Source organism: Sciurus carolinensis, chromosome 17 (genome assembly GCF_902686445.1).
Source record: "Sciurus carolinensis chromosome 17, mSciCar1.2, whole genome shotgun sequence".
Taxonomy (NCBI): Eukaryota; Metazoa; Chordata; class Mammalia; order Rodentia; family Sciuridae; genus Sciurus; species Sciurus carolinensis.
Window position 1 is genome coordinate 36,190,680 of NC_062229.1, and position 26,288 is coordinate 36,216,967.

At 40.4% G+C, this 26,288-nt stretch overlaps 1 protein-coding gene across 1 annotated transcript in view; it reads right to left on the reverse strand.

The window, feature by feature from the left end:
* The window catches only part of Cmtm8 (CKLF like MARVEL transmembrane domain containing 8), a 101,869-nt gene extending 89,700 nt beyond the window's left edge, over nt 1-12,169 (reverse strand). The window contains exon 1 of the mRNA XM_047532492.1: nt 11,788-12,169. Within this exon, the coding sequence (XP_047388448.1) occupies nt 11,788-11,934 (147 nt within the window). The 5' untranslated portion in view covers nt 11,935-12,169. The remainder of the gene's footprint in view (nt 1-11,787) is intronic.
* Nucleotides 12,170-26,288: the final 14,119 nt, after the last annotated feature.

Consider the following 26,288-nt stretch of genomic DNA (forward strand, 5'->3'; position numbering starts at 1 on the left):
GAAAATATTTTGAAGTACCACAAGAAAAAAATACATAAATATGAATGTCTGTTAATTATATTCAGCTTTGCTAGTAAGCTATTACTTTCTAAGCATGACACCAAATGTTAGGGGAAAACGAGGCTGATAGATCTGAAGATAAACTTTAAGTTTTGTGGATATGATTACAACAAAATTAAATTTTATAGTAATCATAAAATTAAAGGATGACAAGATGGAAAAATATTCATAAAAATGAAAGATCAATATTATTTATATACATTAAAACTACCTATATGTAACAAAATTGTAGAACTTCTCTGTAGCTGACTAGACCTCTATGTTGACTTCTTTATTCTCCCCAATTCCCACTGAAATGATTTTTAAGAAATTTAAAATACCTAGTAGAGTTGAAAAGCTAGAAAGAACAACCACAGTCTGGAGCAGTAGGGGATTCCTGGAAAGCATTTGGTATCAAACTAATGACAAGCAAGTAGTTTCCAACTTTGCTGGGGTTGTGGCTCAGTGATAGAGCACTTGCCTAGCATGTGTGAGGCACTGGGTTCGGTCCTCAGCACCACATAAAAATGAATTTAAAAAATTGTATAAAAAATACAATAAAAAAAAATATATATATATACATAAAAATTTAAAACAAAAAGTCCAGGAAAAAAAAATTGGCTAACACAAGCTACATGGCTAGGAATGGGTAAGGGAGACAGTGTTCTTTTGAATGGAATAATATAGGCATACGTCTTGATTAATTCTCTAAGTAGTTTAAAAATATTAATTTAAATATGTTGGTAAAAATTACAGAGTAGCTCCAAACAAAATAGAAAAAAAAGATGTATAACTTTCAATCACTAGAGGAGAAAATAAGAAAAGCTCAGAATTCCAAATTGCCTATTACAAAAATATAAATGTGTTAAATTTCCATATTGAAAGACAAGTTCCCACACTGGGGACAGAAGTAAAATTAAGTTATATGAACATATGACATAGAAGATGTACAGATAACAAGATGACAAAGATGGTTAAAAAAAAAAAAAGGAAGTATCACCTTTTGGAGGAGGTAAAATATTTTGGAATTAGAAGTGGCAGCTGCAAAAGTCTGGTTTTATATATGAACATAGACACAATATCCCCAGTATTATATTAAAAATCAAATCCAAGAGTAAAAAAAGACATTTAAAACTCAATAGTCTATTAAAAGAATACGTGACAGTCATGTACTATTTTAACAGTGGGGCTATATTATGAGAAATGCTTCATTATGGGATTTTGTTATTGTGTAAACATTATAATGTGTACCTACACAAACCAAGATGGCTAAAATGTCACTAGGCAATAGAATCTATGGGACCACCATTGTATATGCAGTCTGACTAAAATGTTTTGTGGTGTATAACTGAATAACTAAATATTGATTATCCCAAGAGCACAAAAATGTTTCAACATTACGTTTCCTACTATAACTCATGCCACTGGCAAACCAAAGAAAACAATACCCCATACAATTACCTCAAAAACAAGCCACCCCCATCCAAATCCAAACTCCTCTTTCCACTTCCATTCATAATCCCCAAATCATTCCTGATTTGTATACAATTGAACTTTCCTTCCTTAAATCAATGAAGAAAACTTCCATTCATAATCCCCAAATCATTCCTGATTTGTATACAATTGAACTTTCCTTTCTTAAATCAATGAAGAAACCCTATTAGAACCTACAGATAAAACGGTACTATCATTTTAACAGTGTGTGTTAATCATTTTTTTGTTGCTGACACAAAGTCCTTGAGAAAAACAACTTAGAGGGGGAAATATTTATTTTGGCTCATGTTTTAAGAGGTTTAGTCCATGGTTGGCTGGTTTCATTGTTCTGTACTTGAGATGAGACAAAATATCATGGCAGGCAGCATGTGGTAGGACAAAACTGCTCATCTCATGGTGGCTGGGAGGCAGGGAGAAAGAGAAAGGGACTGGGAACAAGATAGAGTCCCTAGGGAAAGACTCCTTCCAACTAGGTTCCAAATCCCAAGTATCCATCATCTCCACTAAGCTATGAGTCCCTAATCCAATCACTTCACAAAATTCCCACCTCTGAACATTGCTGCTTTAGGGATCAAGACTTCAACACATGCGTCTTTGGAATATATTGATAGCTGAACCATAACACAGTGGGAATATCCAATTAAAATTATAAGCCAACCAGGGATACCCTTATCATCCCAATTACTCAATATTATACTAGAAGTCTTAACTTATGCAATGATGAAAAACTAAAAGTATAAAGAGAAAGTGAAAATCATCTATATTCATAAATTTTACTTTTATTCATGAAATAAAAATATAATAAAAATTATGAGAATAATTCAAATAATATGGCTACACACAAGATCAAAATTAGAAAATAAATAGCTTTCAGTCAAGTTCTATGATGCACACCTGCAATCCCAGCTACTTAGGAAGTGGAGGCAAAAGAATCATAAGTTCAAGGCCAGCCTAGGCAACTTAGCAAGACCCTGTCTTGAAATAAAAATAAAAAGGCTGGGGATGTAGCCTGGTGCAGGGTATTTGCCTAGCATGAATGAGGCCATGGGTTCCATCCCCAGCACTACAAAAAAAAAAAAAAAAAAAAAAAAGAACAGCTTTTATACATCACAAGTAATCAAAATTTGATAAACCAAATTTATATTTTATAAATATCATTTATTAACAATGAAAAATAATTAAATTAAGGAAAGCATGCACAAGACTCAACTGGAGAAAAAACAACTAAGAATTTTAAGAAAATATAATGACCTGGATAAATGAAGACACTATTCTTAGATGGTAAAATACCATAAAAATAACTTCTTAATTTATAAATGCACAAATTTTTAAAAATTTTAAAAATTTATAAATGTAATGTGATTGCAATCCAAGTTGTAATGGAATTTAAGGAATGCTGACTCTAAATGCCATCTGTATTCGTGTAATACATAAGAACAGAAAAATAAATAAATTCGTATGACTTACCCTAGTGGGTATTAAAATGCACAATAAAACTATAATTAAAAAGGCCTGGGAGCTGGGGATATAGCTCAGTTGGTAGAGTGCTTGCCTTGCATGCACAAGGCCCTGGGTTCAATCCCCAGCACCACGAAAAAAAAAAAAAAAAAAAAAGCCTGGAATTGACTCATAAATAGAACAAAAGAGGGTCAAAAAATATTTATGCACATAGGGGAATATAATTGATTCACAGTGAGACACCTGGATATCCATTTGGGAAGAAAAAGAAAATTCTTATATACACAAAGAGAATGTTGAAAATTTAAGAATGCAAGTATTCTTAACAAAAAATTTTTTCTCCTATATTTTCTTCAAATATTTGTATAACATGGGGGAGCCCTGTTTAAGCAAGGTAAAACCCAGAAGGTTAAAGAAAGTTAAGACTTCATACAAATTAAAAACTTTCTTTGATGAAACATGGCATGATGATATTAATAGCAAGTAACAGATGAGAAAAGTAGTAACCATAACACTCAGAAATGTATACAGAAAAAGAATATGGAAAAATAGTAAAACATTTCAGATAAGTGAGGTCCAGAGGGAGTGAAGGTGACTATTTAAGTGACTTGAAATTTGTTTGTGCAATGTACACTTTTTACCTTAAGTTTCTTTAATTACATTCATGCAAAGATGTATTATTCTTAAAAAATTAAATCATGAATAAATGTGAGGAGTTTGAAAGCAAGCATCCCAGCCAGGCAGGATGGCTCATGCCTATGATGGCAGTGGCTTGGGAGGCTGAGGCAGGAGGATCACAAGTTCAAAGTCAGTCTCAGCAACTCAGCAAGGCCTTAAGCAATTTAGTGAGGCCCTATATCAAATTAAATATAAAAAAGGTTGGGGTGTGGCTCAGTGGTTAAACACCCCTCATTCAATCCCCAGTATGAAAGAAAAAAAAAGCAAACAAGCCAGCAGACATCCCCATTCAAACACACTTCCCAATTCAATCTTATTTCCCTCCTGGGAGGTAATTTTCAGTAAGGATTTCTCTCCCTTTTATCTTTAAAAATGTTTTTTAAAGAAAGAAATAGTTTCCCTTTTTTAAATAGGTAGAAGAAAAAGCAAGCAGAAATGACTAATAAGCATATTTTAAAATGTACAACTTCAATAATCACAGAAATGCAAACAAAAACAATTTGTTCTTTTTCACATGTCCACATTCCCATGAATATTGTTAATGGCTGGTGTTCTCTTTGATTGGCATGGGAACATGCCAAATTAGTTTTTAGTACTTTGAATCTCTCTCACCCCAAATTGGAAAATGTCAAAAGAAAGTATGATTCTCTGCAGAAACAAACCCTGTTACTCATGAAACATCACTAGAGGAAATGCAAATTGACACAACTTTTCTGTACAACTTGACTGAAATATTAAAAAGCATTAAAAACATATGACAAACCACACAAAATGTATTAGAACTAACAAATGAGAGTTGTAGAATAGGAGATCAAGGATATAGAACTCAATTGGAGTTCAATAATCTAGTACTAAATAATCTGAAAAAGAAAGAGAATAATTCCATTTGCAACAGCATCAAAAAGAATAAAATACTTAATAAATTTAATAAAATAAGTGCAGACATGTATGCTACAAATACAAAATATTGTTGAAAGAAATTGGAGAAGATCTCAATAACAGGAAAGACATCCCATGTTCATGAATTGGGAGACTATTTTGTTAAAATGGCAGTTCTTGTCACATTTGTCTACAGATGGAACACAAGCCATATTGAAATTGTAGTTGCCTTTTTTTGTTTTTGCAGTTATTAACAGGTTGATCCTAATTCATGTGGAAATGCATGGGACTCACAACAGCTAAAACAATCTTAGACAAGAAGAACAAAGTTGAAGGATTTCGATTTCTGATTTAAAACTTAGTACAAAGCTACAGTCATCAATACAGTATGGTATTGGTATAAGAATATACATATAGATCAATCAAATATACTGAAAATTCAGAAATAAATCCTTATATTTATGGTCAACAAGGATGCTAAGAAAATTCAATGGTAAAAAACCAAATGGTGCTGGGAAAATTAGATATCTGTATGTAAAAGACTGAAGTTAAACCCTACCTCACACCATACACAAAAACGAGTTCAAAATGAACCACAGACCATGAAATGAGTTCAAACTGAACATAAATGTAAGACATAAAACTTTTAGAAGAAAATATCTTCATTTTTTCTTCATTCTTTAGAAGAATATATCTTCATGACTGTGGATTAGGCAAAGTTTTCTTAGATATGATATCAAAAATACAAGCAAAATAGTAAACACACAAATTGGACTTTTATCAAAAGGAACTTTGCACTTCAAAAGACACTATCAAGAACACTGAAAAGACAACCCACAGAATGGAAGAAAAATATTTTCAAATCAAATAGCTGAAAAGGAATTTGTACCAGAACATGTGGAGAACTCACACAACTCTACCCTAAAAGCTAAATTAATCCTATTTTTTAAACTGGCAAAGGATTTGTTTTTAAAAAACCATTTATACATATATATATATATATAGTATATATATAATTTATATGTATGTGTGTGTAAATATATATATATATATATATATATATATAATTATTTGTAGATGGACACAATACCTTTATTTATTTATTTTTTATGTGGTGCTGAGGATCCAACCCAGTGCCTCACATGTGACAGGCAAGCCCTCCACCACTAAGTCACAATCCCGGCCCCAAAACTGGCAAAGGAATTTAATAGACATTTCTCCAAAAGAGAATTCTCACAGGAATGCTCCACAGACAAATGAAGATTGCTGAGCATCATTAGACTCAATGGAAATGTAAATCAAAACCACAATGGGACACCCCTTCACAGCCTCTAGGATGACAAGAATCAAAAATAGAAAGTAAGTCTTGGTGAGGTGCAAAGAATCCAGAACATCCTGCTGCTGGTTTCTACTTTGGAAACAAAATCTAGCAGTGCCTCAAAATGCTCAACCCAAGACACCATGTAACCCAGTAATTCCATTTCCAGCTAAATGCCCAAGAGAACCAAAAATAAATGTTCACATAAAAACCTGTACATACATGAAAATTCATACCAGCGTTATTCATAATAGTCAAAATATGGAAACCCAAATGTCCATCAGTTGATGAATGAAAAAAATAAATAAATAAATACAATGGAATACTATTGACAACATAAGGAATAATGTGCTTATGTATTCTATATACGGATGGTTGTTAAAAACTGGATGTTAAGTGACAGAAGCCAGACAGAAAGGACCACATAGTGTAGCATTCCATTTATGTGAAATGTCCAGAATAGGAAAATCCACAAAGACAGAAAGTAGGTTAATGATTACTAAAGGCTGAGGAAAGGGAGGAATGGGGAGTGATTGCTAAGAGGGGATTCTTTTTGAGGCGAAGTTCTAAAATTGAATAGTGGTGATAGCTGTGCACTCTGTGAATATCCTAAAAGTCCCTGAACTGTAGACCTTAAAAAAAAGTCAATTTTATATATGAATCATATCTCAACGAAGCTATTTTGTGTGTGGGGGGTGGGGGGTTACCAGGAATTGAACCCAGGGCCTTGTGCTTATGAGGCAAGCACTCTACAAACTGAGCTATATCCCCAGCCCTCAATGAAGCTATTTTTTAAAGAACACACACAGCCAAACTCATAGAACTTCACACCAAAAAGGGTAAATTTTACTGCATACCCAATAAACTTGGCTTTAAGAAGATTCATTGACCCTTTTTATCAATTCTGAGTACTGATCCTGAGAAAATATTAGACATCCAAGAAGATTTAGCTTAATGAATGTTTGCTACACTGCTGTTAGAAAAAGGAAATAAACATACACTGAACAGTGGAGCCTAGATATTTCTGGAATACTATGTGGTCATTAAGAATGTCGTTAAGAAATTAATCATTGATGAAGAAATGCAACATGTCAGGTCTCAGCAGGAAACCAGGCACACTCACATTGGGTAATCTGAGCAGAGTTTAATAAAGGAGTTATCTGTAAAGCTGAATGCAGGAAAACCACAAGTAATAGTGCAGTACCTGGAAACAGTAAGCAGAGAAGGAGTGAACAGTTATCAGGGCCAGAGAAAAAAGCATCAAGGAGAGGGTCCCCAGACAGCCCACCTTCCATGGAGGGACACAGTCAACCTGCTGACCAAGGAGGACTCCTGAGTAATGGACACCCAGAATCTGCTTTCTTCACCCAGAGCCTCCTTCAGTGAATGAAGCAAGAGACACATCAGAGGGTGGGAGTCCTTGAGAGTCCAGCAGGTGAGCCTCCCAGGTAGAGAACAGGTGGAGAATGGATCTCAGGGACAAATGGAAGATACCAGCACAGAAGGTCATGGCAAGAAACAAAAAGAATCACAAGGGACTATGTTTTTTTTTTTTAATACTTATTGATTAGTAACATAAAATTACTTAAGAAATTTTGGAACACTTAACTCCAAAGGGTAAATAATGTTTCATTCAGTTTCTCAACAATGAACAGTGAACCAACAGCTATTGGCATTTGGTGAAGCAACTCTGTGTTGCTGGAGACTGTTCCATGCATTTCAGGACATTTAACATTTCTAGTCCCCAGGGTGCTTAACACCATTATAAACCCCAGGCATTACAGTAACCAAGACAACTTCAGGACCCTACCCACTTCTGGATCATGCCCATGAGAAACCACTGTAGAAGCAAGAATTCATTTTTTGATGTTTTTCTTAGTTGCATTTTCCCATTTTTTCTAAGACTGGGTATCGCTTTTGTGAAATGGAAACTTCATTTACTACGTTTTAAAAAAGGAACAAGATAGTAATTTAGATTCCAGCTCTCAGTAAACCCTATTTGTCTTTCCCCAACTAAGTTTGCTCATGACAGTAAGTAAATAAAAGGTGACCTCACATTATTGCGTGGATGCTATAATTCATTTTAAAGTCACCAATAACAGGAAGGGTGCAATTAACTCGGCTTCTTACAAATCACTTTTATTCTTCGAGTACTTGTAATAGGTATGAGATCACAGCATCCTACAATTCACAGGTCAAGGACTGGATTGCTTCTAGCTTGTTATAAAACTTTAAAAGGAAGGAAACTGCCCATGATTTGGTTTCAACACGGTGTTACACTGGCATAGCCTTGAGTGTCTGAGTAGGCATAGCTGCTGCTACTCGTCCCCAGCAATTATGACAAGTGACTTGAGGAAACATCATGTTTCGTTCTCTATTATTTCACTTCCTCAGGTAACAAGCAGAAGTCAGGTTCTCAGTAATTCTTTATCTTAATATTTTTATGAGGCTGAAAAAGTAGCATTTTTCTGGGGTCAGGTTTAGCATAATCTCAGAAAAGGGTCAGTGATAATTTGAAATATACATATTCCCCCTCCAGATAAAGAACCAGTGGGGGTTGGAGATATAGCTCAGTTGGCAGAGTGCTTGCCTCACAAGCACAAGGCCGTGGGTTCAATCCCCAGCATCACAAGAAAAAAAAAAAAAAAAAATCAGTGGTACCATATTTTCAGAAGATGATATTCAAGATAGAATTGGTTTTAAGCTATATCCTTATGATCCAGATATCAAATAACGAAATTAAAAAATCTTAGAATCAAAACATAGTATATCATATAAGATGATCCTTAGCATTTTGAATTTTAAGAGTTCCTCTAATTTAAAAAAAAGTAATTTTTTTTTTTAAAAAAGTGCACACTGCTGATGACAATTTCAACCAGTAAAACTTTGAGGGAAGATAACTTCAGAACATGTCACAGAACCCTTAAATTTGCATACCTTTTGACCCAGCAATTCTACATTAAGGAACTTTTCCTCAAGAAAACAATTGGGCAAGCCCAGACAGATGGACAAAGGACAGCAGTTGCAGCATTGCTTATATTAGTAAAATTTAGAAACATATTTGTCTTAGAAGACCGAGGAAATCAAATATGGTACTTCCTTATGATAGAAAACTAACAACACAAGAAATCAGAGATCTGAAAAATGTTCACGGCATAATAAATGCAAACAGCAGGTCACGATCAATAAGAAAAATGGCAAAAAAACACATGATAGGAAAAAAAGTAGGAAAAGAGTTTTGAAAAGAACTGAAAAAGTGGAAAGAAAAAAACAATTAAAAAAAAAAAAAACTCCTTAAACTTACATGAGTTTTCCTTCTTTGGGAGAACACACTAAGTCCCCAATAAACAGGAAGAAAACACTCATATGAAGGCACATCACTGACACCTCAGATCTCTGAGGAGAAGGAATATTGTACAGGCTTCCAATGTGGAAGGCGGGAGTGAATTGGAATAAATGTTTGTGTTTTTTGTTTTTTTTTTAATTGGAATAGCTAAAGGACTATAGAATACTGAAGAACAACTATTTCCAATCTAACAATCTTTGCCTAGTCAAATTATGTGTAACAGGAGAATTTTGAAAGACAAAAATTTCAATTTCCACTTGTATTCTTTCTTAGGTAACTAGGAGCAGCTCACCCCCTTAGGGGTAAGGCAAGTCAGAGGAAGACACTGGAGAGAGGAGGCAGGGCCTTCAACCTAAGAGAGAGCACAGAATTTCAGGGTGAAGGTGCAGTCACAAGACAGAGCCCACGGGGCAGGCAGGTCATGAGGATGACCCTGATAGAACACTGTGGTCTCTTCCTAGCAGGAGATTTGCACAACTCTAGTTAAATCAGTGACTAATATGTCTGGAAATAAGGCAAAAAGAGAATTACTAACACTAAAGAAAGCAAGAAATTGAGCAGGAAAGGAAAAGCATAGGTTACTCTGTGGCTTAGCTGTGAAGTGTTCATGGTGTCATGAGTCAACACAGGCTGTTGGTCCAAACCAAATCACCTGATGACTATCCTGGGAGACAGGAAGGGTATTATGTAATTGGAGGTGGTCGGAGACAGTGAAGGCTTCAGCTTTCAGAGCCAGAAGGCAGTGGACAATGCTAACCAGCAGGGAGAAAACTCCAAGCATTAGAAACATGTTATTCAGAGTGCTAAGAGATTTGAATGTGGGTATTTCTAGGAACAGAGAGTGGGAGAAAGATGTCTGCCTGCAGTACTGTTTGACTCTAAAGCATGTACCTAATTAGCTGTCAAAAATAAAAACTCATCTAAAGCAGGAATAAGAGTGACAAAGTTTTTCCACCTTTTTCAAAAAGTTCACTGAAATCTAAAAGGATACATGCCAGTATGTCAACAATGGTTATTTCTAGTGATAGGATTGTGGGCCAGTTACATTTCTTCCTTCACTTTCATGTTGCCTGAAAAAGTGTGGCACAGAGAGCATATTGATCATAAATCAGAAAAAAAGAGACATTTTACTTCAGCCAGGTGGAAACCCACCCGAGTAGAAGCCCTAACTCCATCATGTTAGCTTCTGTTTGTCCTGCCCAAGCAGGGGAGTCTGCCAACTTCTCCACTCGCACTGCAAATATTTGTTGAACTTTGTAAAGTCAGGCCCTGCAAGGTGATTCCAATATTTTCAGTTTTTTTTTTTACTGGGTCTCCTGAGTCTTCAGTACCGGTAAGGAAATCAGGTAGGAGATGGGCTAAGCTAACATCGCTGAAACTTTCTGTGCACTGGAACTACCTGGAGATGAATTCGCTAGCTTTGGGGTGGGGTTGGAGACTCTGGAGGAGCAAACTCTTTGATGTACACAGGTTTCACTGAAGGTTTCTCAAAGGGACTGTCCAGGACTGCAGTTATGTCTATGCTATGATCACTCCTATTCTCTGGCTAGGTCTCAATTCCACAGGCTAGGTCTCAATTCCACAATGTTTAAACAAGCCTCTGAGATAGCAAAAGGATTACTGGTCAGATAAATGGAAGGAATGGCCCTCAGCAGTTAAGAACAGAGACCAGGAAAAAGGCGGGTCTGCATTCCAGATCCACCCTTCACAGGCAAAGTTTACTTCCTCTCGTAGGCCTCAGTTTCTTCACATGTAAAATGGGTTTAATTAAAGTCACCTTCACCTTGAGGGTTGTTGTGTGGACTACATGAGGTCCCTAAGGCATCTAAAGGGTTTCATAACCCTGGCACAGGGCGAAGACTCAATAAATGGTGACCAACCTAGGCGTTTATCGGGTTCCACTCCTTTTTCAGCTACGAAGGATTGGCTGGGACTTCTGGGCAGATCACCTGCGTCCTCAGTCTCCATGTCTTCCAATGCAGGGGACCAAGTACATGCCCTGTTACCCGTTGGCAGGACCGTTCTGAGTCTGCACCAGAATGTGCACAGCACCAGACAAGGGGCCCTTTGGTTCTCAAAGAGGTTGATACTCTCAGATTTTACTCAGTAATTATCTCCCCACCCTCCGCCCGATTCACTTCATTTTTACTACCAGGGAGATAATTAGAAAAAGGAAAAGCCCTCTCCTTGCCCCTCGACTTGGGAAAGCTTTGCTTTAAGAAAGGAAGATATCCACGTGGAGATCAGGTGAAGGAGGCACTAAGTGTCCCTGACATGCAACACAAACTCGAATACCCACCAAGCATCCTGCTCCCTGCATAGATCACCGCCACCGAGGGTGCCCAACAAGCGAGATTTCCTCCCCCACAAACATCTTGAGGGTAACGACCCTCTCTCCCCAAGAGGTAGAAAGGACCTCCTTCTGAGTTTTGCACTTTGCGAAGAACAGAGGCTGAGTATAAAGGGTTCCCCAAAGTCTGCCCGAGGATCTGAGCAGGTTGCATTGGAGAAGCACAGCGGGTGCCAACGCGACGGGTCCATTTGCCTCCCCCGCCCCCGGCCCGCTGGCACTCACGATCTCGGCCACGATGAGAAGTCCGGGCACCGTGCGAAGGAACTCTCGATCGTAGGCGAAGCTGCTGCTGGTGGTGGAGAAGTTCTCGGCGAAGGAGCTGGTGGTGGTGGTGACCGTGTGCGAGCGGGCGCGCTGCGGCTCCTCCATCGTCGCGCCCTGACCCGGCTAGCCGGTCCCCGGGGACCCCCAGCGCGTCCGGGGCTGGACGCGCGGCCCTGTGCCCCGGGGACACCGGCGAGAGGGAGGGGAGCGCGGGTGGCGCAGGGAGCAGGGCGCGCCGGGGGCGCCCTTCGGGGCCAGTCCAGGAGCCGCGCGTGTCCCGCGAGTGCGCGGCGCCCTCAGCTGCTCCGCGCGCGGGCTGAGGGGCTGCGCTGGGGCCCAGGAGGAGGAGCGCGATCGAGGGGAGGCCGCAGGGCGGCCGAGGAAGGCGGCGGAGGCCCGGAGGAGGGGAGGGGGCGTGGAGAGGGGCGGGCGAGAGGCGGGCAGGAGAGGGACCGCCCCGCCGAGGCGTCGCGGGCGCGCGGCCTCTCCACCTGTTGCGGGAGACCTAGAGACCGAGAGGGCGCCGGGTCGCTTCCCCGGTAACTGGGCCAGTAGTCCAGGGAGCCGCACGGAGGCGAGGGCGGGGGTCCCGGCCGCCTGCCCTCCAGGCCCGGGCCTGCCAGGCTCCGCCTCCCTCGGGCGGCCGCTGCCGCTGACCTGTTTCCTTCCACCTGGCCAGGACCCCGGCCGCGGGCATGCAGGGCCCCTCAGGGAAGCCCAGGCCTTCAGGGACTCCGCGGCTCCGGGACTCAGCCCTTTGCAGAATGACCGAGGCAGGGGCGGGTAGTGACTGGAGCCTGGGGACGAGCGGCTGGAACTATGACCCGGTCGGACCTCAGACTCGAGATCGATGCGAGACCGCTGGGACTGCCTGGGAGTCGCTTCTCCCCCTCCCGCCGCGGCCGCCACCAAAGCCCGGGGTTATTTCCTGCCCCTCCTGTTGGGAACAATTTGAGGAACCAACTTAATCGCTGGCCTTTGAGAGAGAGACGCTTCCAGGCGCTCTCGGCGACTCCGGCAGGGATCCGTCGCCTGGGCGGGAGGGAGATGTTTTGGGTTCCTGGTCAAGATGAATCAATATGACCGACCCATCAGCCTTGGGGGAAAATGTTTCCAAAATGCCTGAAAAGTGAGGTTTGTGCAAAGTGAAGTTTACGACAGACACACCGGCTGCACTGTCCTGGGATGGGGGAGGGCTGAGGACGCCTCTGTGGCGGCTTGTGCAGGTCAGGCTAGACCTGACTCAAGCAGGGTACTTACATTTGTGGGCGGTAGGTCATAAAAGAAAATAGCTTCACTTTTCTGGGCCTCAGTTGTGCCATCTGAAAAACAGACCGGCTTTGACACGGACGGACCTTTGGCCTAGAAGATGTCTTGCCTGTGGCCCCTCCTGTTTTGAGAACGGATGACAAAAAATATCCGAAACCACCAAAAGGAAAGGAAATAATTTTTGGTCACAAATAAGAGAATAGCTTTGAATTCACAGGGAAGGTATTCCCATTGATCTGGTCCAAGACGGGTTAAAAAGAGATCAGGAGACATTTTAGCCACAATGTTTAATTAACTGAGAAGGAAGCACAAAATACAAACTAATAAAACAAGAAATTAGTTTCTTCTAAGTCTGGGACCTAGCCAGGTGAACCTCTGGGAGTAAAAGTCTTCAGAAGCATGGTACAGATGAACATTTGAAACCATCCCATCCACGTGGGTAAATACAATAAAACTATTAAATATAGTGCTCTTCCCCAGAGCACTAGTTCTCAAAGTGTGGTCCCTGGTTCTGCAGCTTCAATTTCCCTGGGAACTTGCCAGAAATGCAGCTTGTCATGCTCCCTCCAGACCCACTATACCTTTGAGGATAGATCCAGGAAGCTGTAGGGGAGTAAGTCCTTCAAAAGACACTGATGCAAAGTGAAGCTTGAGAGCTATTGGGTTAGAGAAACTGCTAATGCATTTGGGGAAATAAGAGATACATGAAATGACAGAGGAGTCTAAGGCAACCTGTTTGGCTTAGTAAATGTGTAAGACAGAAAGGAAGTATAGACAATTGTTTCCATAATGCAAAGGATAATCCCTTTCAAAAACTTTGGGGTTCAGAAGGATTTCAGAATTCAGATTTTTCTTTAATTTAGGAGGATAAAATGCACACATACCTTATATTAAATAACACAGTGAGGACTGGAGCAGCACCCTAATCAAATACACTATTATTTTCTGCAGTAAAAATGTTTGAATGACATGTCTGTTTGGGTTGTTTATTGCAATGTAACAAATGTTCCCAAACATTAGTAGTGTAAAATAAATGCTTTATTTGCTCAGGAATCTGTGGCCAAGAATTTGGGCTGAGCTGGGGTGGCAGGTTCTTCTGCTCCATGTGGTATTAACCGGAGGCATTCACTCAGCTGCTTTCAACTGGTGGCTGGGCACAGCTAGAAAGTCCCAAAAGGCTTCACTCCACCCGGGTAATTCAGAACCCTTCTGACTAACCTTTCTCTCTGTTAATATGGGACTTTTCCCACTCTGTGATGGGTTGAGGGTCGTTGGACTTCTGCAGAGTTGGCTATTAGAGGGAACTTTCCAGATCTTCCAGCTACACAGCATCATTCTGCCATATTCTACTGGCCAAAGCCAATGACAAGGCTAGCCCAGCTTCAGACGGAGGGACAATAGATATAACTTCTGGATGGGAGGAGCAGTGAAGAATGTGACCATTGTTTAATGCACCAAGAGAAATAAACAAAAATGATAAATAGCTTCACACCAGTTTAAGTTTTTCTCCCAGTTATATCTTCTGAAAACTTTAAAAAAACAAAACAAAACAAAAAAACACCTTTGGGTTTTCAGCTTTTGAGGTTGCAGAATAGCAGAGAAGTGATCATACATGGTTGCTCAGAAGTAGACTGCTACTTTTCAACTGCTGCTTAAATTCAGGTACTCATTTTCTACCTAGAACCCTCCTGATTGGGGTTCATTCCTTCAATAATACCCTTTTTCAGGCTACTCTCCATCTTCCTACAAGACTTACTGTCCTGAAACCTCAGGCTAAGTATTTTGTATAAGGGCCCCCATAAGGTAATTCAACCTATCACTCCCAATCCTTTTTTTCAACCATGGTTGAAAGCTTCCCATTCCAGTCCCAAATACATATCTTATGTATATCTGTAGGTGTGACTGCTTTATGTCCATAACCAGTTTTTCTCTGCCTAGACAGCCTCCTACCTTCACATGCAGTTCACAGACAGCATCCTTCACTGCCCATTTCAAATGCCACCTTTTCTGTGATTTACTCTGAATGTTCGTTAGGTTTCTTCTTTTCTTCCTCATTTAGAAGTCGTTACTTTTATACATGTCTATTTACCATTTCTTGAGGGACATTAATAATCCTTCTTTTTTCCCACCCTGCCAGGATATACTGAATGAATGCTAAGGTCCAAACATTATTCCGAAGTGCAGAAAAATGTCAAAGAAAAAAGGTAGACCCAGCTCTCCTCAAAAGACTTTGTGTAGAACAGAGCTTTGAGCTGAGATCTATGGGAAGTATCCGATTTAGAAAAATGGAGAAGACTGCAGAAAGGTGGGACATCACTCACCCTAGCTTATATGTATAACCCAAGTGATACTACAAATACCAGGATGAGCAGATCGTGTCCAAATCTCTAAGGAGATCTGTCTGCATCAGGTGTAAGATTGAGGTTTTTGCAAAGTATGAAATGTGGTTGCCCTAAGGCCATATTAACCAAAAAGTCAAAGTTATGAGACATAGGACTTAAGGGTCTTAAGGGTGTCCTGAGGCTCAGGACATCCAACAGGGGACCCAAGACTCACCAATAATTTAAAGAAAAAAATGGAAATTTTGTGATTTCCACCTGCTATCTCAGAAAAAAAAAAAAAAAGATCACAGTACATTCTCATGTATACTTTTCATAGGTTCATCTACCATATGTTTCTCTTTGTTGTTATTCTAGTTTAAAATTAATTATGGTTGTTTTAGGCAAGAATCATCAATGGATGTTACCCTGGGTTTAATCAAAAGGAAAGCACAGACCAAAATTGAGGAACATTTTATTAAGTGTCTAGTTCATGAAAGATAAACACTGAAGAACTGGTCCACACTAAAAGAGACTAAGGAGACCCAAGAGAGAACAAAAAGCAGTGTGAAATCCTAGATTAGGTCCTGGGCCAGAAAAAACAACATTTGTGGACAATTGAAGAAAGCTGAATAAATTTTGTGAATCAGAAATAGCATTGTATCAATGCTAATTTCATGATTCTTGTACTCTACTTAAGAAAGATGTTGATATTTAGGGACTCTGCGTGAAAGTTTACAGGAAATCTTTTCACTATTTTTGCAATGCTTTTGTTAAGTCTGAAATTATTTCAAAAACAAAAGTTAAGAAAATAAAAATTCTTTATGACTGATTAAAAGTAGAAATTATGGTATATACACAATGGAATATTACTCATCCATAAAGAAAAATGACTTTATGACATTTGCCAGTAAATGAATGGATCTGGAGTCCATCATACTAGTGAAATAAGCCAATCCCCAAAACCCAAAGGTTGAATGTTTTCACTGATACATGGAGGCTAAACAACAATAAAGGGGAGGTGGAAGGGAAGAAAAGAAGTTCAGTAGATTAGACAAAGGGGAACAAAAGGAAGTGCTGGGGATAGGAACAGAAAAGACAGTACAATGAATCTAACATAACTTTCCTATGTACACATATGAAAATACCTAAGTGAACCCCACCATTGCGCCCACCCATAAGGATGGGGTCCTTATTAGAATAGGATATATTCCATGCTTATATAATTTTATCAAAATGAATTCTACTGTCATGTATAACTAAGAAGAACCAATTAAAAAAAAAAAAGCCAGATGTGTGCAACTCTTGACGGAAGAAGTCTATGTTGTGGTACTTACAGTTTGGCTTACTCTGCTTATCTCACAAGGGAGAGGGAGAAACCCGTAAAATGAAGAAGACAAACCTTAAATTATTCCTTTCATTTTTCAGACCCAGCTCTGCTAGGATTACATTTGATCCAGGCAAATCCTTTCTGTACATGGGCTGGGTTGTCTCTGGGGTCCTCTTCAATCCCAGCATTCTGTGATGGCAGTATGACTAATACAGGTGCCATGTATCTCCAAACTTTCTAAGTCATGTTTAATGTTTTTGCCTGATTTTGTTTTTCTTAACTGTTCTTGTTCAAAACTGCCTTAAACTGCATATGAGCAATTACATTCTATGTATTCGACCTCAATAAAATGAATGCCTTTATTTAAAAAAAAAATAGACTTCCAATCACAATTTTAATTCACATCCCCAAGCACATTGGATTCTGTGGTTTATCCACCCACAACTATTAATGTTTGTCCTGCAGGGAAACCAAGACATTGGCTGAGAAGTAAGAGTGTTCTTCCTTCTCCAATCATGAAAGCCACCAGTCAAATCTAGCGTGCCTCAGTTTGAATACAGGCAGAGATGGGACTCAAACCCACTGGCCCATGAACTTTTGGGTTTGGGGTTTGTTTGGGTTTCAAGAGATTCTCTCACTTTGACCAGAGATCTTAAATCTTAACACAGAGTTTGGCAGATAAGATAATAAAGGAACAGACTCAGATTGGTTTCAGAGTGGCCTTTTGTATTGCATTCTTCTGAACCAGACACTTCATTGCTTAAATATTAACTTTGTTGTGATTTCCTTACTTTCTACAGAAAAGAGAACATTCACTCCCTTTTTTTCATGAAATATAGGACCTCCTAGGTCTTTCTGTCATTTTTTCGTGTTAGTTTAAGACAGGGACAAGAAATATTTCACTTTATTTTTCCATAGTAGAACAACGTCTGGGGAATCTGGGAATACCATGTAATTAACCCTCAACATGCAAACTCGGTTGGGGGAGTAATAGGGAGTGGCAGGATCTGTGGTGAACTAGAGCACAAATACTCTACAGGAACTCTCAGTTTCTGCTTGATTTCATCTTGATTACCACCATATAGCAATTTGGATCTCGTGTTGCGAGAAATCCTGATTTTTTAATATGGGCAACTGATTCATTATTTAAAAAGCTGTAAGTGCTATCATTGTGGGTCAAATAAAATGGGGCACCATCTGATTAAGATAAAGGGTAAAGCTGGGTGCGGTGGCCTGTGACTTGGGAGGCTGAGGCAGGAAGATCATGAGTTCAAAGCCAGCCTCAACAAGGGTGAGGTGCTAAACAACTCGGTGAGACCCTGTCTCTAAATAAAATACAAAATAGGGCTGGGGAAGTGGCTCAGTGGTGGAGTGCCCTTGAGTTCAATCCCCAGTATCTCCCCTGCAAAAAAGATAAAGGGTAAAGCCCCGCCCCCAGCACACAGACACACACACACACACACACACACACACACCGTCTTCTTGCCTGGCTCCCTTAGACCCCTGGCTTCCCCTGTGAGGGCCTCCTGGGGTCTCAGAGGACGGACAGTTTACGTACAGAGGATAACCTAAGAGCAGAACAGCTGGAAGAAATACTGAGGAGAGTGGTAGTACAATGAGAAGTAAATGGAATGGTGTTGAAGGCAGAAGAGGGTTTCCTGAAGCCAAGAAAGGTTAAGATTGGGAGAATATGGAGGGATGCTAAGAATCAGATTAGAAATAGGGGTTTTCAGAAGATGAAATAATAATAATCTAATTTATTGTTGGTCTATTTTGTGCCAAGTATTGTCTTAACACTTTAAATAATTTTATTAAAGGCTGTGGTTGTAGCTCAGTGGTAGAGCACTTGCCTACCACATGTGAGGCACTGGGTTCGATCCTTAGCACCATATAAAAATAAATAAACAAAATAAAGGTATTGTGTTCATCTACAACTAATAAAAATATTTTTAAAATAATGTTATTAAATCATTGATTAAAAAAAAACACAACCTTAGACCCCAATGTCTTAACACATATAAAACTCAACTCAGAACAGATCAAGGACTTAAATGCAAAACCTGAAACTAAGAAATTACTGGAAGGAAAAAAAAAAAAAAAAACAGGGGAAATGCTTGAGGACATTGGTCAGGGCAAAGATTTTAAATTTGACCCCAAAAGCATAGGCCACAAAAGCAAAAATTGACAAATGGGATTATATCAAACTGAAATGTTTCCACATAGAAAAGGATACTGAGTGAAGAGACAACCTACGGAATGGTAGAAGATATTTGCAAACTGTTCATTCAAGGAGGAATTGACATCCTGAATATATAAGGAATTCAAACATGGCATCAAAAAGAGACTCCAAATAATCCAATTTTTTTAAAAATGGGCAAATGACCTAAACAAACATTTCATTTTGCAAAAGAAAATGTACAAAGGACTAACAAGTATAAGGAAAAATGTTCGTCATTACTGATCATCAGGGTGATGCAAATCACACCCACAGTGAGATATCATCTCACCCAGTTAGAATGGTTGTTATCCAAAAAAGCAAAAAAATAATAAATGCTGGTGAGAATGCAGAGAAAGGGGACTCCCACTGACTATTAGTGGGAATGTAAATTAGTACAGCTATTAAGGAAAACAATATGAAGTTTCCTCAAAATCTAGAAATAGATCTATCATATGATCCAATCATCCCACTACCAGGTATATTTCCAAAGAAAATGAAGTCAGTATGTCAAAGAAACAACTTCATTCTCATGTTTATTGCAGCACTATTCATAACATCCAAGAAATGAAAACAACCTAAGTATCCATCAACTGATGAATGGATGAGAAAAATATGGTATATGTGCACAATGGGATATTATTCACCACAAAAAAATAATAAATTCTATCACCTGTAGCAACATGGTTGGAACTGGAAGACATTATGTTAAGTGAACTAAGTCAGGCACAAAAAGACTTACATGTGGAAGCTGAAATATTGATCTACTAGAAGTAAAGAATAGAATAGTGGTCAGCAGAGACTCCAAAGGATGTGGAGGGAGGTGGACAGAAGATGGTTAAAAGGTATGGGGTGCAGTTGGATAGGAGGACAAACTTCTAATGTTCTATAGAACAGCTGAAAGCAAGTCATTGAATATTTCAAAATAACTAGAAGAGAGGATTTTGAATAGTCCCAATACAAGAAATAATGTCTAGGGTGATAGATAAGCTAATTACCCCATCTAATTATTATACACTGTATTCATGTATTGAAATGTCACACTGTAACTCATTGATACATGTCAATTAAAAATAAATTTTAAGAAACCTTCTCGGACTGGGGGTGTAACTCGGTGGCAGAATGCTTGCCTTGTATGGGTGAGACCCTGGTACAGCATAGCAAAAAAAAAAAAAAAAAAATGTTCTTAGGGTTCTTGATCTCACTAAGAGAGACTCCTCAGAATTCTTAGCTGCATTCAAGGGTTTGGCTCAGCATTTATTTACCAAGCTGTACCACTCACTACTGGAATACACAGCTCAGTAAGACACTGTCCCTTCTCTGATGATGAGTATCTCATCAAGAGGTGGGAGACAGAAGTAGGTGTTCTGGGCTCAAGCACAGGAGGAAGGTGGTAAGGGCCTCATGCACAGTCTCTTCAGGGAACAGACATTTACACTGTTCTCAAGGACCATTCAAAGTTAGCTAAGCAAAGAACAAGGGACTGGAAGAGGAAATTCCTAGAGAAGGGATACAACCCCTCTAACCGGAAGCTCTGGGTCAGTGTGTTTTCTGAGAAATGCTGCTGGAGGGAGTTTAATGCTTCTTGCCTTCCAGTGTAGGAAAGAGTGGGCCTTCACTGCTCCTTCCCTGTTTTTCCATACACATTCACCATACCGTGCTTGGCAAAGGAGATCTGGAGAAATTCCATCCAGAAGACTTCATACAGTCTTACCATGCTCACTCCTGGCGGAGATAGGGGAAGGGGTGCAGATCGTATTTCAGTCTTCTTAGAAGGGTAACACACTTGAATCTCACTTGGTCTGCAGACTCTTTACATTTTTCAGCAACTACTTTAACACGCTGGTAGAAAAATAAATTGGCATCCATAAAAGCAAAGAACAATAAGAAAAGAGAGGATACCAGTTAACTTTCTCCTGTAGGGAGGCCAACTTGACCCCGCATGCCAGGTTGCAAAGCAGAAAAACACTGAGATGTGTTAAAGGAAGGACAAGTTTTCCTGAACCACATCTTGCAGGGGTTCATTTATCACCTTCAGACAAGAAAACAGATGGCATCAATCACAAGCAGTCAGAGACCTATGAATGAACCGCGACTGAGGATGAGCCCCTGTCGAGGTGGATGCTGATTTCAGAGACGCCAGTGACTGAGTTTAGAAGTTCCACAGGATGTTGGGAAATCCATCCATCCAATCAGAAGGCAGGGGCTGTTAAAAATACCTTGTTCTTGTCAAAGACACCTCATTGAGCTTCCATGGGCCAGAACCTACAGGCTTTATTTGTAGCACTGATGAGAATTCTGGGTTCTTTTACAAGGACTTAAAACAGGGGTGATTTGAAGTGTCTAATGCTAACATCTTTGTTCATTAGCATTCATTAGGTGCCCACATGTGAATTCCTCTGCCCAAGGAAGTGGATAAGTAAAGACCTGTCCTTCCAAAGCTGACTACACCCAAAGAAGTCCTGAGATAATTCCAAAATGCAATCAGAAACTCACTGAAAAATTGAACATCAGAGATGAAAAGCAGAATAATTATACCCATAACATATCTCACCTGAAGGTATTCTCCAAAAGGAACAATTAAGCACCCAATTCAGAGTGGCTATCTGCTTACCAAGTACTTTTACTTTAGAAAGAAATAATTGGAGGGTTCTTTTAAGCCCCAGGAGTTAACAAACACTTAAATGTTTGGACGATTAACAATTTGGGGAAAGATCAAGTTGAGGAATTTAAAGATGGCTAGAGTCCTTATCCAAAAGAGTCATTACCAAAAAATAAAACACCCAATTGGTACAAAAAGATTTATTTATGTGTTCTTGAAGACACATAATTTGCTGGCAAATTAAAGGTAAAGTATATGATAAGGTTGTTGTAGAAATTCTCTCACCCATTTCTTTATAAGGCCAAGAATCCCTACCTCCTTTATTTATTTTTATCCTCAGGTTAAAGGCATTTCAGTGGAAATCAGTTTTTCCTTGAGTCCCAGCATGTGCTTGCTTTGGGAGCTGGGTTGAGGCTCTGGGCCTGTCTATCAAGAGCTCAGTTGCACAAGCTGCAGTAATATGAGCAACAGGCTAATTACTGGATGACAAACTGTGCTTGAGTTCCTCCCCTTCCTTGACCTGGTGCATCTGCAACCAGAAAAGCCAGTTAGATCTCCTGGCACACTCAGAGTGTGGGGGCTGATGGAGAAGGAGCAGGGGAACCCCCTTAATGGGATCTATGCTTTTCAAGTAGGGAATCCTGGCATCTTGCCTGTGAGGGCCTTAAACAAATGGAATGATGGCACGGCCAGGGAGAAGCGTTCACCGTGGACAGCTAGCCTGTGTCCTCAGTGCCTGGCAGATGGCAAACATTCAATGAGACCTGCGAAGAGAACAGCGGGAAAGAAATGCCACTTTCCACAAAAGCAGAGAATTGTGGGACCTCTGAACAGTCACTGAGGACAACTGAGACAGAGCCTCACATCGTAGCATTTTTATTCTTGCCCATCTTTAGAAATGGTTCACATTCACCCCATCACACAGGAGGAGTGGATATAGGCTTTTAAGACACAGCAGAGACTCTAGTTACCTCTTGATGTCTTGATGTCTTCAAGAATAGAATTCTAAACTGGGTGTGGTTGTGCACACCTGTAATCCTATCGATCTAGGAGGCTGAGGCAAGAGGATCACAAGTTTGAGGCCAGCCTGGGCAACTTAGCAAGACCCTGCCTCAAAACAAAAAATAAAAAGGACTGGGGATGTAGCTCAATGGTAAAGCACCCCTGGGTTCAATCACCAGTACCCTCCACAAAAAAAAAAAAAAAAAAAAAAAAAAAAAAAAGAGGAATCCTAAAGTTTTAGCTGAACACAATGCCACAATGCCACAATTACTCAGACCTACTCCCTTACATTTAGGTATAGCCATGTGGTTAAACAAATAAAAATAATAATAGCTTACCCTCTCATATAGGTGCCAAGTAACTATCTTGAGTGCTTTAGATATGATTAACCTGTTTAATTTTCACAGTAACTTTATGAGGTATTAGGAACCAGAGGCACAAAGACATTAAGTGACTTGGCCAAGTGGTAAGTACATTAAGTACTTGGCCAAGTAGTAAGTGGTAGAGCTGAGATTTCAACCCCCAAAGTGGGGCTTCTGAACTTGAATCTCAGTCAGCCAAGTGATGCGAGAACTCACAGGCCACATACTTAGGGTCAGGGACATGGCTCACCATCACCCCCTCTCTCCTTTCTGCAAGCCAAAAATTACTACGACACAATGTAAGATGGAAGCCACATATTCCAAATGGCAGGACAAGGAGACAGAAAGATCCTGGGTGCCCAACGCCAGAAATATCTCATCAGCCTGGATTCCTTATGCTCAGATTGTAACATGAGAAAGACATTAAAGAACACTTATCTGACTTTAGTTATTGTTATTTGGGGAGGAAGGATAGTCTTTGTTACAGCGATACTATAAAAAAGAATATGTCTCAATCTACCACATAAAAAGAGGGAGGTTATGAAGAGAAGGGAAATACACCTACTATATACCCAGAGGGTTCACACATTACCTCATTCAACTCTCACAAAAATTCTGCAAGTAGGTATTGGCAGCCAGAATTGGTAATGAAGAATCTGAGGCTCAGAGTGGTTAAGTTAATTTTCCAAAGATCACTTAGCTAGCTAGGTGGATAGGGTGAGATTTCAACACATCTGCTCAAAGGCCTCTTTTTTATTTTTATTTTTTTAACTATTCTATGGCAATGCTTCTTGCAGAAAGTGACTCATTCACAAAAGGCATTTCTACAACATCTGTATCATGATTCATAACCCTTTTATTAGTTCCTCTTCAGAGCAATCTGATCAGATTGGTACTTAGCTCCATTTTATAGATGAGAAAACAGGCAAGACAAGCAATTATACACCCAAAGTCGAAAGAGGGCCCAGATTTAGAAGTCACAGCTGCAGAAATCCAAGGCGGTTGGTTCCTCTACAAATAGAACCGGTTTGGACACCTTTCTTCTTGAAACTTGCAAAATATCTTCTCATTTCCATGAATTTTCAAGGAGGAGGATAGAGAGGGCTTCCATTGCTGCTGACACAAAAGAGCTGTGTTTAACCAGATTTTTAGAGTTTTTTTTCTAAATGACTTGAGATTTAAGGTTGTTGGTCACCTTAGACCTTCCAGGTTGCAGGGACAGTTGCATGAAGATCCCAGCCTGGAAGCTGTCTTCTAGAAACAAAGGTCATGGTTACCAGGGTTATCACTCACTCTGTCACACACAGCCACCAGGTGGGTGGGAGACCTGGAGACCCCTGAGTCCTAAGTACTGCTTGGTTTTGCTCATTTCCTCCAAGAGACCACCTTTCTCTGCATCTGGTCTGTTTAGGAGAAAATGGTCGTACTCAGTTCCCCCAGTACATATTTCCTGGATTAACAAGGACAGCCAGACAAGGAGCTGGAATCTGCACTTCAAACCTCACAACCCAAGAAAGGGGTGGAGTGTTACAGCTTAAGCCCACTGCACCCCCTCATCCAGCAGTGGGTGGTTCACAGTAACCATGTGGACTTGGGAGAGCCCGTTCCCATGGAAACAGCAGGAGCCAGATGACTTAGGTCTGGGGTCCTCAACCCTGCTTGGGTATGAGGACTACCTTGAGGAACTTCAAGAACCACCCAGGTCCTAGCCCCCTCACAGAACCATGACTTTTTGGTGTGTTAAACAAAGTTGCTCAGGTGATGATTTGTAGGCTGTGGTAAAATGTTTGCAGTGTATTTCAATAGCAAAGGCGACCCTTTCTGAAAAGTCTAAACAGGAACTGCATGTTCTGGAAAGCTGTATGCTCTGCCCCGAGATTTGTCAGTGTCTCTACTCTTTGCTGATATTAAAGAAACATCTGAAGATCTGCTCACTGAAGAGGGGTCCACAGCCAGAGCCATCAGCCTCACCAGGGAGTTTGATAGAGCTACAGCCCCTCTGGCCCACCCCAGACCAGGGGAACTAGAATCTTCACTTTAACAAGACTCTTAGGTACTTCGTTTCGTGTGCACATCAGAATCTGAGAAACACGGCTTTATAAGACCCTGGTCTCAACCTTGGTTGCACTTTGGAGTCACCTCAGGAATCTTTTTAAATAGTGAAGCCAGGAACTGATTTAATTGGTCTTAAGTAGAGTCTGTGTATGGGGTTTTTTAAGAGCGGACTAGCTGACTGTACTAGGGAGCAAATTTTGAGAACCCTGGCCTTAGGGGTCTTCCCTTCCCACATTCCCCACTCTGTGCCTCCCTCTCCTAATCTCCTACCCTGACAGGGGGTGAGGGGAGGCACCTAGGAGAGTCAGTTTTGAAAATTCCATTTCTATTAGGATAGTGAATTCCCCGGAAGCAATTATACTATTGTGCAGTTTGATTTAGGTTTAAGAATGTAAATAGCTCCAGGCAAAAAGAGCTCTAAAGCTTCCACTTGAATCACCACAAGAATTGATCCGCAAGCTGGATGCCCATTTCTCCACCTGATCTCTCTCTTCAGAGTCCCACCCTGGGTGTCAGCCTGCGCTCCTCTCTCTCTTCCAAACTGCTTTCTGAAGGCAGGAGAAGGAAAAAAATAAATATTAGGTTTTCTGATGTTCACCTCCATGTCGGTTTGCTATTGATCAGATGTCTCCATTCCAGGGAAGTTTTCGATTTTGCTTAAGGTCTTAACCTTCTGGGCAACTCAATTTATGCTTTGCCCCTGCTGTTAGCAGCTGAACTGAAAGGCCCGGCCAGTCCCCGCCAGCAGGCTCCGGTTTTCTCTCATCAGATAGCATCAGAGGGAAATAATTGAAAGCTACTGTGGAACAATCGTCCTTTTATGGCAAGACAGACTTTGCTGGGGGGAGGAGGCTCCTTTGCTTTATTACCCTCAAAATTAGCTTTGTGGGAGAGGGTCTGCGCTTCTCCCTGACTGTTCACCATCAGCCGGTCCTGGGTTTTCCAATGCAGCCTCTCAACCTCCCCCATTCACTCATTTTAATTTTTTTCCCCCTTGGGAAGGAATCACATTTCCTAAAATGGGTTTGTAGCAGATGTGGAAACTCAAAACCAAAGTACTTAAATCGGTAGGAGGGAGGGAACCTCCAGCAATCAGCGACTGGAGAACTACAGCAGTCAGAGGTGGAAAAGTGAACGTGGACCAGGGCCTTGGTCATCTTCCTGGATCTGAGTCAAATGAGCAGCCTCGGGAACTAGGAAACTAAAGCGCAATCCCTCTCATCTTCCTGAACCATGTCCTGAAGTTGAGGATGAGTTTATGCTTGATGAACATGGAGGTTGCTTCTGTGGCATTTATCACACCATC